This window comes from Lottia gigantea (assembly GCF_000327385.1).
Source record: "Lottia gigantea unplaced genomic scaffold LOTGIsca_19, whole genome shotgun sequence".
Classification (NCBI taxonomy): domain Eukaryota; kingdom Metazoa; phylum Mollusca; class Gastropoda; family Lottiidae; genus Lottia; species Lottia gigantea.
Window position 1 is genome coordinate 2,952,818 of NW_008708358.1, and position 21,443 is coordinate 2,974,260.

General features: G+C 35.7%; 2 protein-coding genes across 2 annotated transcripts; both read left to right on the plus strand.

The window, feature by feature from the left end:
• The first annotated feature begins 229 nt into the window (after positions 1-229).
• On the plus strand, positions 230-5,925 carry LOTGIDRAFT_214033 (hypothetical protein). Its single transcript, XM_009052855.1, has 8 exons — positions 230-314; positions 815-958; positions 2,236-2,443; positions 2,978-3,035; positions 3,540-3,657; positions 4,301-4,465; positions 4,587-4,726; positions 5,753-5,925. The coding sequence occupies exons 2-8, from the start codon at positions 889-891 to the stop codon at positions 5,906-5,908; spliced, it is 915 nt and encodes a 304-aa protein (XP_009051103.1). The 5' UTR covers positions 230-314; positions 815-888; the 3' UTR covers positions 5,909-5,925.
• Positions 5,926-10,567: 4,642 nt separating this feature from the next.
• Positions 10,568-21,316, plus strand: LOTGIDRAFT_159226 (hypothetical protein; the record flags this gene model as incomplete). Its single annotated transcript, XM_009052856.1, has 14 exons — positions 10,568-10,593; positions 14,756-14,870; positions 15,340-15,490; positions 15,731-15,941; positions 16,384-16,772; positions 17,000-17,172; positions 17,395-17,586; positions 17,993-18,125; positions 18,474-18,581; positions 18,941-19,014; positions 19,556-19,609; positions 19,918-20,124; positions 20,382-20,648; positions 21,185-21,316. 14 exons carry the CDS (start codon positions 10,568-10,570, stop codon positions 21,314-21,316), a joined length of 2,232 nt encoding a protein of 743 aa, XP_009051104.1.
• Between the last annotated feature and the right edge of the window lie 127 nt (positions 21,317-21,443).

The following is a 21,443-nucleotide window of genomic DNA, read 5'->3' on the forward strand; positions in this document are numbered from 1 at the left end:
CACCCTTGTACGTAACCATTGCACGGTATGTATTGTTAGTATTTGAAATGATCCACGTCTGATCTGTTTATTGATAAGAAGTCCTGGCTTAAACGGCATTGCTAAAAACCAGGTCATTTGAAAACTATACGACTTTTTTCCTTTAAACGAAGACAGTACGTACATTAAAAAGAGGGTGAAACTACTTGACCTTATGGTTGAGAAAACTTTAGTCTCTGACTCATTACTAGCGGAAAGACAGCCAGATGAAGTTTTCCGATTTTGAAATGATTTAATGTTCGAATTAGTGTCAATTGTGTTGCGTGTATCAGAAGGTAAGAGGGCTCATTTCTTTGGGATTTTAATCAAACAGAAATGGAGTTTTACGTCGTACCTATCTGCTAGTTATTTGAACTAATGAAGGTCTAATACGATTTACTGTGTGCAAAGAGGGAATAATTGGATCATGTTTTAAGATATATCTAGATAGGGAAACATGTCCCACCTGTCTGGAAACCCATCACGTTTATTGGAGAAATTACTAGATGAAGATTTGTCAACGGGATGATGGCATCTTACCTTTTAGATACTCTTGATTTATTACTGATTGAAGTCAAATACCAGCAACTGGTAACTTTGGAGATCCCCTGGGGTTTGTTGTCAGTTATAACCTAACGTAAGATCCCAATAAAACACAGTCAGGTTCGTTCAGGTATTTGGAACAACTATTAATTTTCGGCTTTTCAACTTTAGTTTTATCCATTGTGCAAATTTGGACTAAAATATTCAAATTGAAAACGACGGTCTTTTGTAAAAGTGCTTCATTATTTTGAAGGTACATGTTTAAAGGTGAATGGGATATATTTCTAGTTTGAATGTACTAACAGTGGCGTACCTCTGTATGGAACAATGAAGATCTCTGTATTACTATGGACTATTTTACCAACATTAATTCTAGCTGGATTTAACAATGTTTTAGGTATGTGATTTATTCATCTCTTTTCAATTATAAATATACTGAAATAGGCTGCTACCTTGTTAATTTAAAAGGGTTTGGTTGTCCTTTGCTTGTGAATGTGTGAAACTTGAACAATTTACACCATTCTGATGATTTTCTAGTTTTTGTATGTATAAAACTGACATTTTAAGCTTTATTTTACAACAATCTGATTTCTTGTGTGACGCTTGTAGGAGAATTAGATTCTTGGACTGTTATCGGCCTTCTAACGTATAGATTATGACATAATATTGGTAATAACCTCACGTGTTACTGTTAATAAAGCCTAGATGAGAGGACAGTTCAACATCCACCACACATTCCATTGAATTATTGTAGAACTTTGCGCCAGATGTTGATGTTCAAAATTTTTGCACCTACATTACATTAGACTTAGACGACTAAAACTCTAAAACTCCGTATAATTTGACTCAGATAATTTAAGACTGATAGTGAAAACAAGCTAATTAAGGAATTATAAGTAAATAAAACATGTTATTCTTAAGTGTGAGTTGACAGGTGAACTCCCCGCCATGGTAAACAATGTAGAGTTGCATCTCGCTGTTCAATTAAACTGTTTACTTTAGTGTACACTGCTTGATGAATTGTCTTGAATGTAACAGAACGTAGAGAGGGTTGTAAATCCATTTCGACCACAGATATCAATAAAATGAAATGAAATGAATGGAGTTTTACGTCCTACTTTTCTGCACCATGTGGGCTAATGAGGACAGGCAACGCCATGCAGGGTAAATGTGCAATGAGGGAAATTTTGCCAGGACACCGGTATTAGCCTACACTTTTTCGATTTCCAACTGTCGAAGGATCTTTAACGTGCGCAGCCTGTAGCACACGGGGCCTCCTTTATTGTCTAGTCCAAACGACAAGACGCTTTTTCCATGTCAGTCCCTCTTACCTGCATCGCTGACAGGGAGGGAACCGAATGAATCTAGAGACCACAGATATAAGCGAGTTGGACAAGGCCCTAGATAGTTTCTTAGGGCAACTTTTGAGAATTAAAAATTTGAAAAATGTCTACCACGTAATTGATTCAAATTCAGTGTCGTAAAACTGTTTGTTATCAGAAAACTCGTTTAAGTTTAGTAATATGAAACAGAAACCTTAATGTTTAGGAAACGTGCAAAGATGAGGATAAATTTTAACTATCCTATTCGATTTTCATAAGACCAAGGAGGACACTACATCACCGACGGCAATAACAATTTATGTGCGTTCTTCTAAAATTGAATTCGTTGTAGGTAGTGAAAAGGAAAGATTCGCAAGAGCTATCGGTGGAAGACCGATATCAAGGGGACGCTACCCATGGTTAGTTTTACTACGTGCCACAATTGTTACACATAAACTTTTTGGTATTATACCAATACGACATAAACATATTTATTGTGGTGGATCAGTTCTGAATGACAGGTGGATCGTCACTGCTGCCCATTGTTTTAAAGAAGAGGGGTGAGTAAGCATGTCGTTCTATATCTGAGGGTAGGTGAGCATGTCCTACCTGGAGACACCGCGAGGGTAAGGCGGTTAGAATGCAGCCAGATAAGATAACATTTACCGCCTACAGAATCATCGACGTTTTTAGAAAAGACAGTGTTCTATAATACCACCAGATACATAGACATGCTTTTACAGACTAGAAGGTAACATGTACCGCCTGGAATCATCGACATTTTAAAAAAAAAGATCATGTTTTAAGATATATATCTAGATAGGCAAGATGTCCCACCTAGCTGGAAAGCCATCACGTTTATTGGACAAATTACCAGATTTGGATATAATCTTGTGTACCAGCATAGTCACCATCCTTTCACTAGCTCAACTATCACAGAGATTGGAAGAAACAAGTCCTCACACCTTGTTGAGTCACTGCAGCTTATTGGTGTGTACTAAATCCCGACTCCAAGGCGACCTTCCTTCTGATGGCTTTACAATTACTGGTCTAAAACTACGCTGAGCTAAAATTTTGATTTTGATTTATTACAGAAGTGAGGCTAGACGAATCCAAAGATGGAAAGTAAGATTAGCAACATCTAATTTAAGGGTGAGAATTATTCATTCGCAAGCTTTATTTCTTTTGTACCTACGTTTTTTTTAGCTACTGTGGTACCCTGTTTTTTTTAGTACTTTGGTTACTCACAATCTTCATTTTGGCTCTTGCCAATATGGTTTTTGACAACACTAATTTGAGCTATTTGCCATCATTTGATTGTTTTAACAGTTATGGCATTCCTGACAACTGAAAATCTTAATTTTTGCTATTTGCCATCCTGATTTTTGTTTCTGGAAATCTTGATTTTTGTTTCTGGAAATCTTGATTTTTGTTTCTGGAAATCTTGATTTAGACGACCAGAGACATTAACTTATTCTACTGGTACCCAGTTTTTGTTGGTTCTTACCACATTGTTTATTTGCCTAGCTAACTCTGTATCTGACGAGTCGGGAGAAATAAGGCGACATTCGGCACCGATGGCAATGTCAGTTGAGACAAAAAGCAATTGAATTCATTATCCCAATAAAACAAACATAAACCTTTTTGATTTTACAGATGGACCCTTTAGAAAGAGTTCGCCATGTGTTGGGTCAGCTATTTGATCGTTCAGATTGGGTGCAATGGGAGATAACTGCTGATAGACTTGTAGTTCATCCAGAGTATGATTCTGAAGGTAATAGTACTGACTTATTTTTAAATGTACACTGGCGATTAGTCCGAAATATCTACCTCTATTCCAGTCTCTGATGGATATTTTGAAAGTTATCGCCTGGAGTAACTGATCATCTTAAAAATAGCTATCAGAGGTTGAATTTTTTGGACTAATCGCCAGAGGTGTCGGTGTAACTGGCGATGGGAGGCTTAAATCTTACCTGATCAATATACAATCACAAACATACTCGATATTAAAAAAGGAAATATATTATTGAACATATGAAAAAAAATGTATTCAAATAATGAACGAATATTTCTTGGATGTATGAATGAAAACTCTTCCTAACCCTAGCCCTGACTCTAACAATATATGAGCGAAATCATAGATTTCGTGAGAAAGAAAACTTACTAGCCATTTTATACGTATATGGATTTACTCTGAGAGGATCAAAAACATATTGCATGCTTCATACATTCATTCATTCATTCATTAGTCCATTCATTCATTTATTCACTAAAACATTCATTTATTCCTTCATTCATTAGTCCATTCATTCATTCGTGCATTCATATATTCATCATTAATTCATTCATTTATTTATTCATCCATTTATTATTTACTCGTTCATTCATTTTGAGGTACCATTTATCATCTATTTCAGATTCATGGAAGAATGACATAGCTCTTGTTCATCTGAAGCGACCAGTGCCCTCTGGTGACGACTATTCCCCCATAAGACGAATAAATCTACCAGACCAGGGAGATAACTCTTTTCCAACTGTTGGACAGAATTGTGTAACTCAAGGATGGGGATGTACCTCTCAAGGTGAAGCATTTTTGTGTTTTTTTGGTATTTTAAAGGAATAAAGAGGCCTAGTGATTGTCTTACTAGCCTCCCCTATGAGAATACATATTTACTTCCCTTTCTATCCAATTTTTGATTTCAGGTGACGGACCATCATCTACTGCCCGTCTATTAAGACTACCTATTTATAGTAACGACCAGTGTCGAGATCAGTATCATATGATAAATATGGATAATAGAGTCTGTGCTGGGTATAGAAATGGGGGTGTCGGTGTCTGTGCAGTAAGTGATATATGGATTAACTTATTTCTTATCAGAAAATAACCCACTTTATCATCCAATCAGCATTGGCTAAATTCTTCAATTAAGTGGATACTTTTTATTAAATACGATTTTATCAATCACGTGATATATTGACTGACAGCTGGGACTTGTTTATAAGTCTGCGGCAGTCGATATTCGCCACTTCGATATCAAGTCTGAAACTAGCTGACTCATACCTAGTCTCTAATAGATATTATACTATTCTGAAACTTACTGACTCTTACCTAGCCTCTGATAGTTATTATACTAGTCTGAAACTTGCTGACTCTTACCTAATCTCTGATAGTCATTATACTAGTCTGAAACTTACTAACTCTTACCTAGTCTCTGATAGTTATTATACTAGTCTGAAACTAGCTGACTCTTACCTTATCTCTGATAGTTATTATACTAGTCTGAAACTAGCTGACTCTTACGTAGTTTCTGATAGTTATTATACTAGTCTGAAACTTGCTGACTCTTACCTTATCTCTGATAGTTATTATACTAGTCTGAAACTAGCTGACTCTTACCTAATCTCTGATAGTTATTATACTAGTTTGAAACTTGCTAACTCTTACCTAGTCTCTGATAGTCATTATACTAGTCTGAAACTTACTGACTCTTACCTAATCTCTGATAGTTATTATACTAGTCTGAAACTTGCTGACTCTTACCTAATCTCTGATAGTTATTATACTAGTCTGAAACTTGCTGACTCTTACCTAATCTCGGATAGTTATTATACTAGTCTGAAACTTACTGACTCTTACCTAGTTTCTAATAGTTATTATACTAGTCTGAAACTTGCTAACTCTTACCTAGTCTCTGATAGTTATTATACTAGTCTGAAACTTGCTGACTCTTACCTAGTCTCTGATAGTTATTATACTTGAATGACCTATTTCTCAAATTTACCCATATGTCAACCATTCGTTAACCAGTTCGTTCGTTCGTGTTTTCATTTATCCATCATATACATATTCGTGCATTCATTCATTCCAGGGCGACAGTGGCAGTCCGTTGGTTTGTGATAAAGACGGCGAGTCTGTTTTGGTTGGCGTGGTATCTTTCACAAGTCGTAACGAACCTAGCCGATACCCAGCGGTGTCAACCAGAGTATCGCAATATGTAGATTGGATTCATTCGGTCATAAATTGATAAATCAAATTCATGTGTGTGTGTGTTCTTATTCTAGTATTTAGTCTGTCAATGCAGGCTTGGGAAATTTGAAATCTAGCGTGCACGTGTGACAAATAAAACTTAAAAACAATAAAAAAAAAGAGATTTATTGCTGTAACTGATTGGGCTTATGAAGTTGACCAACGCCATGCAGTGCACAGTAATGAAAAGTTTGCTTGGACAACAGCATTAGCCTACTCAATTACATCTTAACATTCACAATGTTATTACGAACGGGAAACACGAAACGATTTGATTGAATTATACGTTACCGAATTACACGCTAGGCCAAATTGTTTACAGTCTTTTTTTCGTGGCTCTGATTTGCTGTAGACGGTAACGTACAATCCAATCGCATTTATCAATTTTACAATCTTCCCTAATACAATAAAGGTAGCCATTGCAGTCAAGATATAAGACACAGTTCGTTATAGCTTGATATCGTGAAGATGGAGTGATGTCGCTGCAAATACAAACTTCCTTCTTACAAGAAGGGTGGCTATTGCAGTCAAGGTATAAGACGAAGTTCGTAATGTCTTGACATTGTGACGATGATCCAAGTCTAGTCTACAGATGTCCAAAGTGGCATCTGACAATTGAAGCAAATATCATCTAATCTTATCGAACTATACATTCAAAAAGTACAATATGGCAAGTAATTATTAGACCATCAGCTCAACTCTAGATCGATGTTTGAACGATATATAATTATTCATATTCTATACGCTATTTTATATCATATATGTTTACAATGTTAATTAATGTCTGGTATTTGCTTGCAATATTCCCGTCAAATCACCTGTAAATAACACAGATAATTCAGCTAGGAAACATCTGATGAATGTATTCCCTCAACTCACCTGTAAATGGGTGTTCAGCTAGAAAATATTTTAATTGTAGACCCAGCTGTAAATGGTGGCTTTTGGAAAGTTTTAGCCCGTCGAGACAAATGGGCCAATCGGGGGCCTTTTTTAAAATTTGTTGTACCAAGAATAATTGTAAAGAAAGTTTTTATTGAAATTCAACAGAATATCAAGTTTCAATATAAACTCATTCAAAAGTTGAATACCACGACCGTGAAGGCTGAGAGTACAAAATCAAAAACAAACAAAAAACAAGTTGGAGCATTCATGTATCAAATTACAGTTTTACTCTACGAAATATTGCCGAAATCCTGTTCCATTAAGCTTCATGTATTCCCGCCTGTATCACACAGCATTGTGTAGGCGTTTTGATGTTTCATTAGCGCTCTAAATATTGCTTCTTCCAGCGTCTTCGGCCCTTCAAGATTTGCCTCGGGGAGACATCTGTATATTTGCACTCTCTCCCGCATTTTTTAAATAAGCCTTGGTCAATAACCGAAGCTTGTTACTTGTTAGGCCTATTTCTTAAAAATGATATTGTTTGTAATTTGTTTAACCAACCAAGTAAACCTGTATCGCATTACAAAAATATAAAGACGCGTTTATACCAAATAAAATTAGACTAGAAAATATCAGAATTATTTTAAAGGGAGAGATGTGCCATTTTTTTGACAAATCATACTTTATATAGATACAGCTTTATGGAACAACAATCACTACAGGTTAAAGTTTTTATGCAACGTTTCGACGTGTTTTTCCCCGTCGTTCTCAGACACATAATGACAAGTAGTGATGGGCAAACTATATATATATATTAATGCTTATTATTAAGAACATGCAAGAGATAAATGGTTTATTCATACATTACATTAAAATTTAACAGGTACAATAAGATCATAATTTAGTCTGAGAAAAGGGGATTTTTAGCTAAGCCAATCAGTTATAGTGTTCATAGCTCATCGTCGAAGTTTGAGCCTTCAAATTCATGTGTGTCCAGAATTATAAGCATTTGAAAGATACTCTGTGATATATAGAAAAGACATATTATACAGAAATAGTGAGTAAAATTCCTAGTTTGGGGCTTTTATAAAGGAATTATGTGATTTTTGTACATTTCTAGTACTTCTGAAGATTATTAACATAGGCTATATATTTAACTTTTTTTTCCAAACGAACCGCACACTATACCAATTCTATATATGACAAAAGAGTCTAAAAGCTTGGTCACTAAGCAGATTTCATTTTTACACTTTCGTCACTGTCGTATTCAATGTGGATTTGTTCTAGTTCGAAACTCCTTACCTGATAACCAAGAGTAAGATACAAGATATCTATATTTTTCCTAGTCTCCGGTAGAACAAAATAAATGGCAGATTAATTTGATATGAAATTCATCGTTGTGTCATGTATTTGCTTGGATTTAATTCGTCCTCCATGAAAAAACATGCAAATAGTCCCAGACGCTCCGTGATAAGTCATTTTATTTAATAAGGCAATGCCACCAAATCTAAAAAGATGTCCATTTGAAACCCTCAAGAGCGACAAGGGGAATTTCTACTGATTTACAAATAGAATTAAACGTTACAGTCGGTCCAGAGTAACTTTAAGTTTAGCATTACATTATTCATTTTTTCAATATATTTGAGATGATTACAAATTTAATCAAACGTTAATGTGATAAGAATAGAATTATATAAGTCTCATTTTATTTGGTGAACTGATTGGTGTTTAAAAAAATGTTTCTCTAAAATAAAGCGAATTCTATTTCATTTCACTATTCCATTAAGGTGTGAAAAGAAGGCGAATTCCATTTCATTTCACTATTCCAATAAGGTGTGAAAAGAAGGCAAATTCCATTTCATTTCACTATTCCAATAAGGTGTGAAAAGAAGGCGAATTCCATTTCATTTCACTATTCCAATAAGATGTGAAAAGAAGGCGAATTCCATTTCATTTCACTATTCCAATAAGTTGTGAAAAGAAAGCGAATTCCATTTCATTTCACTATTCCAATAAGGTGTGAAAATAAGGCGAATTCCACTATTCCAATAAGGTGTGAAAAGAAAGCGAATTCCATTTCATTTCACTATTCCAATAAGGTGTGAAAAGAAGGCGAATTCCATTTCATTTCACTATTCCAATAAAGTGTGAAAAGAGGGCGAATTCCATTTCATTTCACTATTCCAATAAAGTGTGAAAAGAAGGCTATGAAAATTCAATGCCCAAATCAATGAAATGTCGGTTGTGCATCTTTAAAACTAAAAGTCTATGTTATTTCACACATCGACTAACAAATAGAACAGATCGTGGAATCTTACATAATTTGGTTGCTAGAATTCATAATATAGTTTATAATATAGATACTAATATATAACATGTATATCTAGAACGAAATTATCTAAATTAATAGTAAAGTTGTTTCAGCGTATCGGGGACACTGATTTGCACCACTTCACTTCAGTGGTTCCTGCAATTCCAATAAATTGAAGTGTTTAATGACGCCACCTCCGTGAAATTTGCTTCACCTGCGGTTGTGACGTCATAAAACACTTAGTTTTAGAACAACAGACGTAAGATTGAAAATTGGAATGGCGCAAATTGATGCCATCAATGTCCACGATACACATTCAAAATTTAGAAAACCTCTTTACCATTCCTTTTATAAGCGAATATGAGGTTATAGAGCAGGAGACGGGTTGACGTACCAGCTTATTAACAGGAAACAGACTCTATTTCTTACAGTTAATGAACATTTCTTAAACATCTAAGGTAGGACTACTTATTTATAACATTTAGTTTAAATCAAAGGGCCTTATTCTCATTTCTTAACTAAATAAATATGATTGGATAATAAAACTAAATCTAAAATCAATTTCAGAATGTATTGACCAATCAAATGAAAATAATTTTAAAGGTATATTACCTCTTACGATGACTAAAAATAGTCATTTTTAAACTTGGCTAAAACTAGGCTTTGTTCATAAGTGAACTTATCTAGTGTCATAACATGACAACAGAATCCGTCTTTCAAACTGATCCATAATACTAAGTACTAATTCATTAAACTAAATAATAATTTACTGAACAGTGATATAGTAATCGATGTAACAGATCAACCTTTAAAGAAATACTACCTCTCAGAATGGACATACAGTCTCAAACCTGGTCAACACGTGTATATATCAGTTAGACTTACCAGGTGGCATAACAAAGAATGAAAAGACGATATATCCATTAAACTAAATAATAATTGAAACACACTTCTTAGCATATTTCAAGATTACAAAGTGAATGAATTGCTACTTAGTTTTTTTGGGTTTATTAAAATATAAAGTTATGACACTAGGTAAGTCCACTGATGAACAAAGATTCATTTTAACCAAGTTTTAAAATTTCAATTTTTTGGTCATCCTAAGAGGTAGTATACCTTTAACTACCGCTCTATATAATTGATGCGTATTTAAAGATCAACTTTATTAATGAGAATAGGAAGCTGTTGTCGACTTTCTAGTCTTTTTTGTACCGGGTGACTTGTTCATTTTCATATTTAAACAATTCTGTCAGATTACCGACTCCAGTGGATCTTTTTATTCCAGAAAAACTTGTATGTTTACAATAGAACCTTTCCTAGGTCAGTGATTTCGGTCTACCAGAAAAAAACCTGATCATACACTGATACACGTTAAAGAGACGGATTTCCCTGTAGTTAGTGACGTGGTGGAGCAGGTGCCCGACAAAAGGATTCACAGTTAAATAGTAAAGCTGTGCTGTCAAGATGGCTAATTTAGAGCTAGACCCAAAGTAAGTAACTTTTATCTTATTTTAGTATCAGTTTTGTAAACTCTGGAAAATGTTGAAAGTTGACAACCTGCGGCATAATGGAGTATTGAGTTCACCCACCACCACCCAATAATGATTGGAATTAATATGTATAACAATGTATAGGTGTCATGGTCCTTGTAGTCAGCATACGTGTATACAGTACAATGATATAAAAAGATATAATGATTACAGATATAATACAGATATATAATGACACATGCAGAATATACAAAATAACAATGTATAGGTGTCATGGTCCTTTGTAGGCAGCATACGTGTATACAGTACAATGATATGAAAAGATATAATGTATCATAGATATAATACAGATATATAATGACACATGCAAAATAGACAAAATAACAATGTACTTAATATATAAAACATTGTACAGGTGTCATGGTCTTTTGTTACGTTCATCAAAAGCAAAAAAAAAAAAAAAAAAAAAAAACACAAGAGATGTATTTTGCTATAAAGGGAGATGGGTCTAATATTATCTGAAGGGATAAATATAAATTTGTAAATCAAGAAATATGGGTGTTAAATATTTCTCTGGGAGCTGACAGTATTTAACACATACTAGTAGAAAATGATGGTCATCTTCAACGTTATTACGATCACAGTGTTGAAATATCTGTCTCGACCAATATTAGTAAAAGTTTTTTTTATATTTAGGATATTTTATAGAGAAAATTAAGGAGCAGAAGTATATTTCAATATTTAAACCTAATAAATCTATAAAATGATAACGTCACACTTAAAACAGAAAAACAATCTATGTAAATAAATAGAGACCCTAAATCTTTTATTTTGACCTCAATTGTTTGAATTTTTTATAGCAGACAAATGACCTACTGGTACTGACGCGTGTCATCTTGATCTTCGTTTCACAAATATTTAGGGAGAGGGTCATTGGGTCATGGTCTCCTTCGCGGGTCTGTGATAGGTCTTATTTTGAAGTGAGACGAAAGATCTCCAAATGCTCAAAATTCATCTCAAGCCATCTGGAATCGACTGGCATTTGGTACTGCAGGCCTCGCATCCAGGAGACAGCTCTCATTTTCGCCCCCATCTCAGTCAGTTTCAAAATCGGTCCTGGGTCGTTTTGTTTCTTCTCTTTTCCTATCAATCACGGTTGGAATTTTTTTTTCACGTGAAAAGAATAATAGTGTTTGTACTACATGTATAATTTTCTGAAGGATTGGAAGTAAAGTTGAATTTAAATCCCGATTCTCGGTTAGTTGTATCAAAATCTAAAATCTATAATATAAGCAAGATCAGTATTCATATCCATATATCTAATCGCACAAAGAACTTCAGACTGACTTAAAACATAAAATATTGGAAACTTTTAGTTAGACTTTGATATAACATTTGGACTTCCTGTTAGATTGAACTTTGAATGGCTGGGTCTCAATAAATTAACCAAGTGCTAACGACCAAACCGCAAAACAAAACACGAAATCCGTAACAACATATTGGCAAAACACTGGTTGAGGCTTATAAACTTTTCACATGAGGAAGTATGTCATAATAAAAATTATTGTCAGGTGTCTGGTGTCTAGAATGACTGCAAATGACTAACTGTCCGTAGTATTAATATCTGTAACACGCATGAGTTTGTTTTATTCCACTAGGTCATACAAAACGATAAACACAGATGATAAAATATAAAACAATTAACAAGCTCATTAACACTCAGAGACCAAATAATGAAAATCGAAGAAAAAGAGCCCAAAAAGTTAATGTAACACACAAAATAGCTTCCAGCTAGGTAGTTGTTGATAATTGACAAGTTAATGTCTGCTTCGAGCTAACTGAAATCACAAACTAGGTAGTTGGTAGATGACAAGTTAACGTCTCTTCCAGCTATCTGATATTACAGACTAGGTAGTTGTTGGTAGATGACAAGTTAATGTCCGCTTCAAGCTATCTGATATCACAAACTAGGTAGTTGTTGGTAGATGGCAAGTTAATATCTGCTTCGAGCTAACTGAAATCACAAACTAGGTAGTTGTTGGTAGATGACAAGTTAACGTAATCTTCCAGCTAACTGATATCACAGACTAGGTAGTTGTTGGTAGTTGACAAGTTAATGTCCGCTTCCAGCTAACTGATATCACAGACTAGGTAGTTGTTGGTAGATGACAAGTTAATGTCCGCTTCCAGCTAACTGATATCACTGACTAGGTAGTTGTTGGTAGTTGACAAGTTAATGTCCGCTTCCAGCTATCTGATATCACAGACTAGGTAGTTGTTGGTAGATGACAAGTTAATGTCCGCTTCCAGCTAACTGATATCACTGACTAGGTAGTTGTTGGTAGTTGACAAGTTAATATCTGCTTCGAGCTAACTGATATCACAAACTAGGTAGTTGTTGGTAGATGACAAGTTAACGTCTGCTTCCAGCTAACTGATATCACAGACTAGGTAGTTGGAGGAAGATGGCAAGTTAATATTTGCTTCGAGCTAACTGATATCACTGACTAGGTAGTTGTTGGTAGATGACAAGTTAACGTCCGCTTCCAGCTAACTGATATCACAGACTAGGTAGTTGTTGGTAGATGACAAGTTAATGTCTGCTTCCAGCTAGCTGATATCACAGACTAGGTAGTTGTTGGTAGATGACAAGTTAACGTCCGCTTCCAGCTAGCTGATATCACAGACTAGGTAGTTGTTGGTAGATGACAAGTTAACGTCTGCTTCCAGCTAGCTGATATCACAGACTAGGTAGTTGTTGGTAGATGACAAGTTAATGTCTGCTTCCAGCTAGCTGATATCACAGACTAGGTAGTTGTTGGTAGATGACAAGTTAACGTAATCTTCCAGCTAACTGATATCACAGACTAGGTAGTTGTTGGTAGCTGACAAGTTAACGTCCGCTTCCAGCTAACTGATATCACAGACTAGGTAGTTGGAGGAAGATGGCAAGTTAATATCTGCTTCGAGCTAACTGATATCACAGACAAGGTAGTTGTTGGTAGATGACAAGTTAACGTAATCTTCCAGCTAACTGATATCACAGACAAGGTAGTTGTTGGTAGATGACAAGCTAACGTAATCTTCCAGCTAACTGATATCACAGACTAGGTAGTTGTTGGTAGTTGACAAGTTAATGTCCGCTTCCAGCTAACTGATATCACAGACTAGGTAGTTGTTGGTAGATGACAAGTTAACGTAATCTTCCAGCTAACTGATATCACAGACTAGGTAGTTGTTGGTAGTTGACAAGTTAATGTCCGCTTCCAGCTAACTGATATCACAGACTAGGTAGTTGTTGGTAGATGACAAGCTAACTGATATCACAGACTAGGTAGTTGTTGGTAGATGACAAGTGAACGTAATCTTCCAGCTAACTGATATCACAGACTAGGTAGTTGTTGGTAGATGACAAGTTAATGTCTGTTCAAGCTAACTGATATCACAGACTAGGTAGTTGTTGGTAGTGGACAAGTTAATGTCTGCTTCCAGCTAGCTGATATCACAGACTAGGTAGTTGTTGGTAGATGACAAGTTAATGTCCGCTTCCAGTAAACTGATATCACAGACTAGGTAGTTGTTGGTGGATGACAAGTTAACGTCCTCTTCCAGCTAACTATTATTACAGACTTGGTACTTGTTGGTGATGACATGTTAACGTCTGCTTCCAGCTATCTGATATCACAAACTAGGTAGTTGTTGGTAGATGGCAAGTTAACGTCTTACTCCAGCTAACTGATATCACAAACTAGGTAGTTGTTGGTAGATGGCAAGTTAACGTCTGCTTCCAGCTAACTGATATTACAGACTAGGTAGTTGTTGGTAGATGACAAGTTAACGTCCTCTTCCAGCTAACTATTATTACAGACTTGGTACTTGTTGGTGATGACATGTTAACGTCTGCTTCCAGCTATCTGATATCACAAACTAGGTAGTTGTTGGTAGATGACAAGTTAATGTCCGCTTTCAGCTAACTGATATCACAAACTAGGTAGTTGTTGGTAGATGACAAGTTAATATCCCCTTCCAGTAAACTGATATCACAGACTAGGTAGTTGTTGGTAGATGATAAGTTAATGTCCGCTTCCAGCTAACTGGGTAGTTGTTGATAGTCGTAGTAGTTGATAGAAAGTTTTAATATAATTCACTATCTATTTCATAGCTGCGATGAGGACTGCCAATGGCTGGAACACATGGAAGCCCAGTTTAAGAAAATAGCAGGAGAAGACAATAAGATAGATTTAAAGGAATTTAAAGGGGCGTTGAAGATCAAAGAGGTCAGTGGAAGTTACAATTTACATCATTTCTTTTTTAAATGGCAGTAAAATGTAAAAAGTGATACATGTATTTACTTTTATTCAAATCAATCCTCACAATGTGAAACTATTCGTCTTATACCTTGACTGCAATAGCCATATTTCTTGTATCACGGAATGCAGTGATTGGATTGGAATGTATGTCAGCGAAACAGCCAATCATAGAGCTCGACAGAAAGACTGTACACCATAATGTTTACAGTCTTTATGTAAAGGCCCCCGACTGGCTGTATTCTCTATCCTACAATCCCATCAAATTGCTACATTCAGTAATACAACAAGGTGGCTATTGCAGTCAAGGTATAAAACGCAGTTCGTAATAGCTTGACACTGTGAAGATGATGAGATGTATTATAAGCGAAGTAGTCCTTCATTAAACGATTTGTTCTCACTGTTCGTTTATAATTTTCAAATATTTTTGATGTTTCAGTCATTCTTTGCAACTCGATTTTTTGAACTATTTGATAACGACAAGAGTGGGGCGATTGATTTGGAAGAACTTATGCGAGGTCTAAGATTAGTCATCAAGGGAGACTATATCAGTAAACTGAAATTTCTCTTCGACGTTTATGATGCTGATGGTAAGGAATTTATCTTAAACATAGTAAATATTCAATTTAAAGATTTTACTTAGCGAATTCAGAATGCCAGAGCCATCTAGTTTTTCTGTCCGGGGCTATGATTGACTGTATTCGCTGGCGTACAATCCAATCGAATAACTGCATTTACAAACTCTATATACGCGAAAAGTGGCATTGCAGTCAATGTATAAGACGCCGTTTGTAAACGCTTGGCATTGTGAAGATATTTTCTCTCTTAAGGAAATGGTTCGATTGATGAAGCTGAGTTAAGAACAGTGATTCAGTCCTGTGTCGACGAGAGTTCACTTAGTGTCAGCGAGGCAGACATGAATAAACTCATTTCGGTCATGTTCCAATCGACCGATGAGGATAAGAGTGGTCTCATTAGTTTTGACGAACTTAAGACTGAGCTGGACAAACATCCCGGTGTTATGGAAAATTTAACAATAAGGTGAGTCGAAATCTGATTTAAAATATTCTTTAATATTACTATAATTGCATTAAATAACGGACATTAGTAAGCCTATACTACTCCTGACTGTACACGTTTCAACAATTTACATTGACAACATCAGTTTATATGGTGTCCTACTCGTCGGATTTATGGTACCCAAAGTTTCAACAATTTAGTTTTCATTGTCATCATTTAGTCCTTGTAAGACATTTAGAAGTATCACAGCAAATTAAGAAACAACAGTTTTTATGGATATAGACTTCTATTTATTATTAGAAGTCTATATCCATAAAAACTGTTGTTTCTTAATTGTCATCATTTGTTTATATGGAGTTTTATTGTACACAACGTTTCAACAATTTACATCGTAATCATGTATGAATTTTGGCTTGTTTAAATTGATCACATGGAAATTGATCACGTGCTTTATATCTTCCAGTGCTGCTCATTGGTTGAGGCCTCCAAAACCGAAAAAGAACACAAGAGCGTGCCGATATTTTACGCTGAAATACTGGAGAAATAATCGAAAGGAAGGGGTTTTATTTCTTCTGTATTTCTTCATCAATATATGTTTATTTGCTCTCAACTGTTTTCTATATCGTAAATCAAATGTGTACATCATCATTGCTCGAGGCTGCGGCATGTGTTTGAATTTCAACTGTGCTTTTATATTAATGACTATGCTACGAAAGACCATCACATATATAAGAACGTTTAAAAACTTACATTTTCTTCCCCTTGATCAACATATAGAGATGCACAAATTAACTGGTATTATGATTGCGGTGTTTACTGTTATTCATACCTTGGCTCACATTGGCAACGCAGGTAAAACTTTTATCTTAGGAATGAGTCACCGGAAAGAAAATCTTCAAACGAAGGTAAAAGGGATGAGTTTTGTGGGCTACAGTTATAATTTAGGGCTCTTCAGCTTTTGATTTCAACTCAGCATTATATCTCTTAAATAGTCCCCGCATATAGTTTGACCAATTTGTTCCTGAGAATGGAATGTGTAATTATGATTTTCTCCATGTTATTTTGTTTTTTCTGAATAGTTGTGGTAGCTGAAGATTTTGGAGTGACAGTCTGGGAGTTCATATTTACTACAAAAGCAAACATTGGCTGGGTTCTAGGGTTCGCACCCCTGTCCGGTGTTATATTAGATGTTATATTAATTGTGATGATAATCTGCTCCATGCCATTTATTAGACGGTCTGGGCATTTTCAAGTAAGGAATATTAGCTTAGTGTTCTTCTTCTTTATTAGCTCTATGGTAGGGTGCAAAACTTCATTTTATTTACATTTCATGACTTCACATCACCCGTACCTCTAGTTTTTTCTCCAGATATTCTGTCCGACTCGCATACTGGCTAGGTACCAGATCCCAGATCCCAGTATTCATTCCTATCTCTGATGATTAGGACATTCAATGTATGATCTCTGTTTGTAGGTATTCTACTGGACTCACATTCTGTACGTACCATTCTGGATCCTGTGCATTCTCCACGCTACAAATTTCTGGTACTGGTTCATAATTCCCGGAATTATATTTATAATTGAGTCTTTGAATCGATCCAAATACATCAAAAAGGCGGCCTATGGTGCGACGTATATAACCAATGTGTATCTTCTACCATATAGGGTAAGAACAGCTGACCAATATCTAAGTATTTTATCCTATTTGATCAGGGGAGATAACAATGTATTAAGCAAATAATTGTTGGAGAGTGTAGGAATGAAAGGAATTGAAAGAGATTTTGTAGCCTATGTGTATTGGGTGCATATATAGCTCCTAACGGTGCCCTGACAATTTCTCACCCCCTTATGTGGTTTCTGTAATATTATAAAAACAGATTATGTCCAATACTACGAATGCCAGTTCGGGTAGCTCAACCTCAGCATCCTCCAGTCATGCCTTTAGAATAGCTCCATTTCCCATTTTCTATCCAACGGCCTGGGTGTTAGCCAGTCTCGGTCAGACCATGGCGATCATTTGTCTTGAATGGTATTTACTATTGTATTCTTTGTAATGTCAATCAATTTTGTAGGTCATCCATTTAGTGATATCTCGACCTCCAAAATGGAGATACCGACCTGGAGATTATGTGTTTATTCAGATACCGGCTATAGCCAAATATGAATGGCATCCTTTTACTATCAGCAGCGCACCTGAACAGGAAGGTAACTTTGAATACAAATCAGAGCAACTCAGTCCTTGACGGGTGCAGTTCATTGTCCGGAGAAAGCTTAGTATCCTCACGGGCACCTGTCTGTGTCTATAGCCATTCCATGGTTACCTTATTAACTGTCACAATATTTGATGTGGAAAGATGCAAAGTAATGTCAGATTTCACACTATGATTGGAATATTGAGTTGTTGTTTTTTTCAGACAACTATTTCCCCAATTTGAAAGGTTATGTCATACCTCTTTAAAAGTAGATCAGTTGGTCGTAAAACTCCATTCTAATTCATTATCGCTATCAACAGAACAACAATCAGACGTATATTCCCTTTCATTTCCTTTCCAGGGACATTTTGGCTACATATACGATCAGCAGGCCACTGGACAAATAAACTGTATGATTATTTCGACAGTTATGACCCGAATACTTATCAGTATGGTACATTTAACAAAGGTAGGTCAACTGGTGTTTTGGGGTACCGCGGAGTACTATAGGTAACTACGATGTGGTCTCTTATACCTTTTTCACGAGATCAAAGCTTGTCAAATACCAAAAAACTTTCAGTATTTCTTAAAGGGACATATTCGCCATTTTTGGGATTGATTCGGTTTGTGAATATATGCAAATGTATCAAATGTACGAAAATCGCATAAACAAGGAATTTCACTTTCTTTTTCTATATGTCTTTTCTATACATGTGCTGTATATGATATGAGTTCTTTAATGTACGATTGGTCAAACGGATGGCGAACCCACCTGTCCTTTTAAAACTATTTTGAACTATAATTGTGGGTGTGAATGTTGGTTTGCAGGTTTTGGTTTAGATGTCATGGAAGCTGGCGGCACAATTGAAGAAGGGACGTACAGAAGATTATCATCTACAGGGGTACGGATAAAACATTAAATAATTCATTCACAGTGGCGTAGTCAGGATTTCATTGATGGGGGTTGGGTTGGGTTGATTGGCCTTCCGAGCTCCTCTGCTGCCTTTTGTGGAGTCAGGGAAAATTTTCTAACCTAGGAAAGCGGAGAATACATCTAACGCGATTTTAGCAGTGAAAGTAGAATAAACCAACCATGATCTGACGAAAGTGTTTTGCATCTCGTGTTCTGTGTTATTTTATTTTCAACCAATCAAGTGCTCTATTCACTAAAAGATTCCCATGAGACTTGAGACGCTCGGGGATATTCTTTTTTTAAACCTTGACGGAGCGGAATATACAGATCTGCATTTAATTTACACTTTATTTGCCTTATTCTCATTGGCTGATCGCAGGAAGAAATCTAGCCTTTGAATGTATCAGAGATACTTATAGTTTCTGACGTCTATCGTTTCTGTAACTCCGAAAAAACGATTCAGATCAAATGGTGCAAATAAAAATGTAATTCGTAATTAAAATCCAAAATGTTTTGTTGTTATTTTTCAGAATACAGACCAACTCAAAACAACGAAACCGATGAGTAAAATAGTGCGTGTCAAGGTAAGCTACAAACTTACTTATTTCATTGGATGCCTATACGATCTCTTCCGTCCCCCATACCGTTTATACAAAACTTCTCCCTAATGGTGCCCTGCATTAAGTATGTATTGCTACTATCACAACTTCCTAAATTTTGTAGACGCCTAAATATACATGTATTTTATACCAATTTACTTGCTATTAAATTTGTATCTGATTTTTTCATTCGTATTACTTATTATGTGCAATTAAAAGGCTGCGTATTATAATCGCAAGTATACGGTTATTGGAAGAGTATCAAACTACATACCTTTATCTGTTTATTCAAGATATATATTGATGGTCCATTTGGTACTTCTGCAAGAGAGATATTTGATACAGAGCATGCAGTTTTGGTAGGGTCTGGAATTGGTGTGACACCGTTTGCTTCTATATTACAAAGTATCTTACACCGCTTTCAATCAGCTACCAGAACCTGTCCGAAATGTCAACATTCGTTTTATGATCAGAGAGGTCCTGGCATGAAAATAAAAAGGGTAAGCTAGGGAGAATAGGATTTAAAAAACCACCATACTGTTGTTTGTAGGGTATTCCAAGGGTTAATTCGAACTATTCAGGAAAGTACTAATAATTTGGACTAGCTGCTAAAAGGATATAAACCTTATTTGTAATATTTTTCCTGTATTTTTCTCTATATATTTCCTTCCCTTTCCTTGTTCTCTAGTTTAATCTGTTTCGTGGACAGTTACAGGCTATCATCTAAATTGAACTAAGGTGCGCTGTATGTTTTCAGGTTGATTTTATTTGGATCAATCGAGATCAGAAGAATTTTGAGTGGTTCGTGCGAATGTTAACAGATATCGAAGTAGAGCAAGCTAATTATGACAAATTTGGACGAATCATTCATATGCATATGTACATGACAAGTGCCCTATCGAAAACAGATATGAAAGGGCTTGGATTGCAGATGGCCTTGGAGCTGTTACATACGAAGGAACATCGAGATGTTTTGACCGGGTTACGCACTAGAACGCACGCCGGAAGACCAAATTTTGATGAGGTAGGTGCATGACCATAGTCGTAGGAAAAGAACCCAAAGTGCTTAGGAGGGCAGATAGTATCTTTCTCCCAAAACAATCATATTTCTTTCCCATGGGACCCCAAAGGTACCAGTGCGATTGCTGTGCGAAAATTCAACGATTTTGGGAGACCTTTATTGCTTTCCAACGAGACCCCCAAAATATTCGTGTTTATAACAGCAAATTGCTACTCGAATAAAAAAAAATGTGTAGGTGAGAGGACTACTGGAACTATTGTCGAAAGTTTGGAATTTGGGGTTCATATCAATATCATCACGAGATCGTTGTAAGAGTTATCGTGATATTGACCTATATAGTAGTGACAGACCATGCTTACTCTTTCCGAAACACTGAGGTACATCTCTTTGGCCACAGTCCACTACTATACAACCTTTACTCTAGATTTTGTCATACTTTGGGCGATAATTTGATTTACAGGATTGTCTTCCTCGTACGTTTTTATTCAATTTTCAATTTTCATTGATGGTGTTCAGGATCAATTGTATCTTTCTTTCAGTTATTCGGTGAAATAAAGCAAAATAAAGCAGGGAAGGTGAAAGTATTTCTATGTGGTCCACAAGCCTTAGCTAAAGATCTGAAAGAAAAAAGTGACAAATTTGGTTTTGACTTCACCAAAGAAAACTTTTAGATGTTGATTTTTCACTGGTATAGGGCTTTCAATAACATCGTGCATGTTTTCACAACCACTTTCAACCTATACCTCTACTAGTAAGGTCAAATCATTGTGAAAAGTTTGGTGGGGCAAAAATATTTTT

Excerpts from the sequence above, each read along its gene's own strand:
- LOTGIDRAFT_214033 (XM_009052855.1), top strand. The coding sequence starts at position 889 with ATGAAGATCTCTGTATTACTATGGACTATTTTACCAACATTAATTCTA. Across the intron at positions 2,444-2,977 it reads CATTGTTTTAAAGAAGAGGG|AAGTGAGGCTAGACGAATCC; the intron begins GTGAGTAAGCAT and ends GATTTATTACAG. Across the intron at positions 3,658-4,300 it reads TCCAGAGTATGATTCTGAAG|ATTCATGGAAGAATGACATA; the intron begins GTAATAGTACTG and ends CATCTATTTCAG.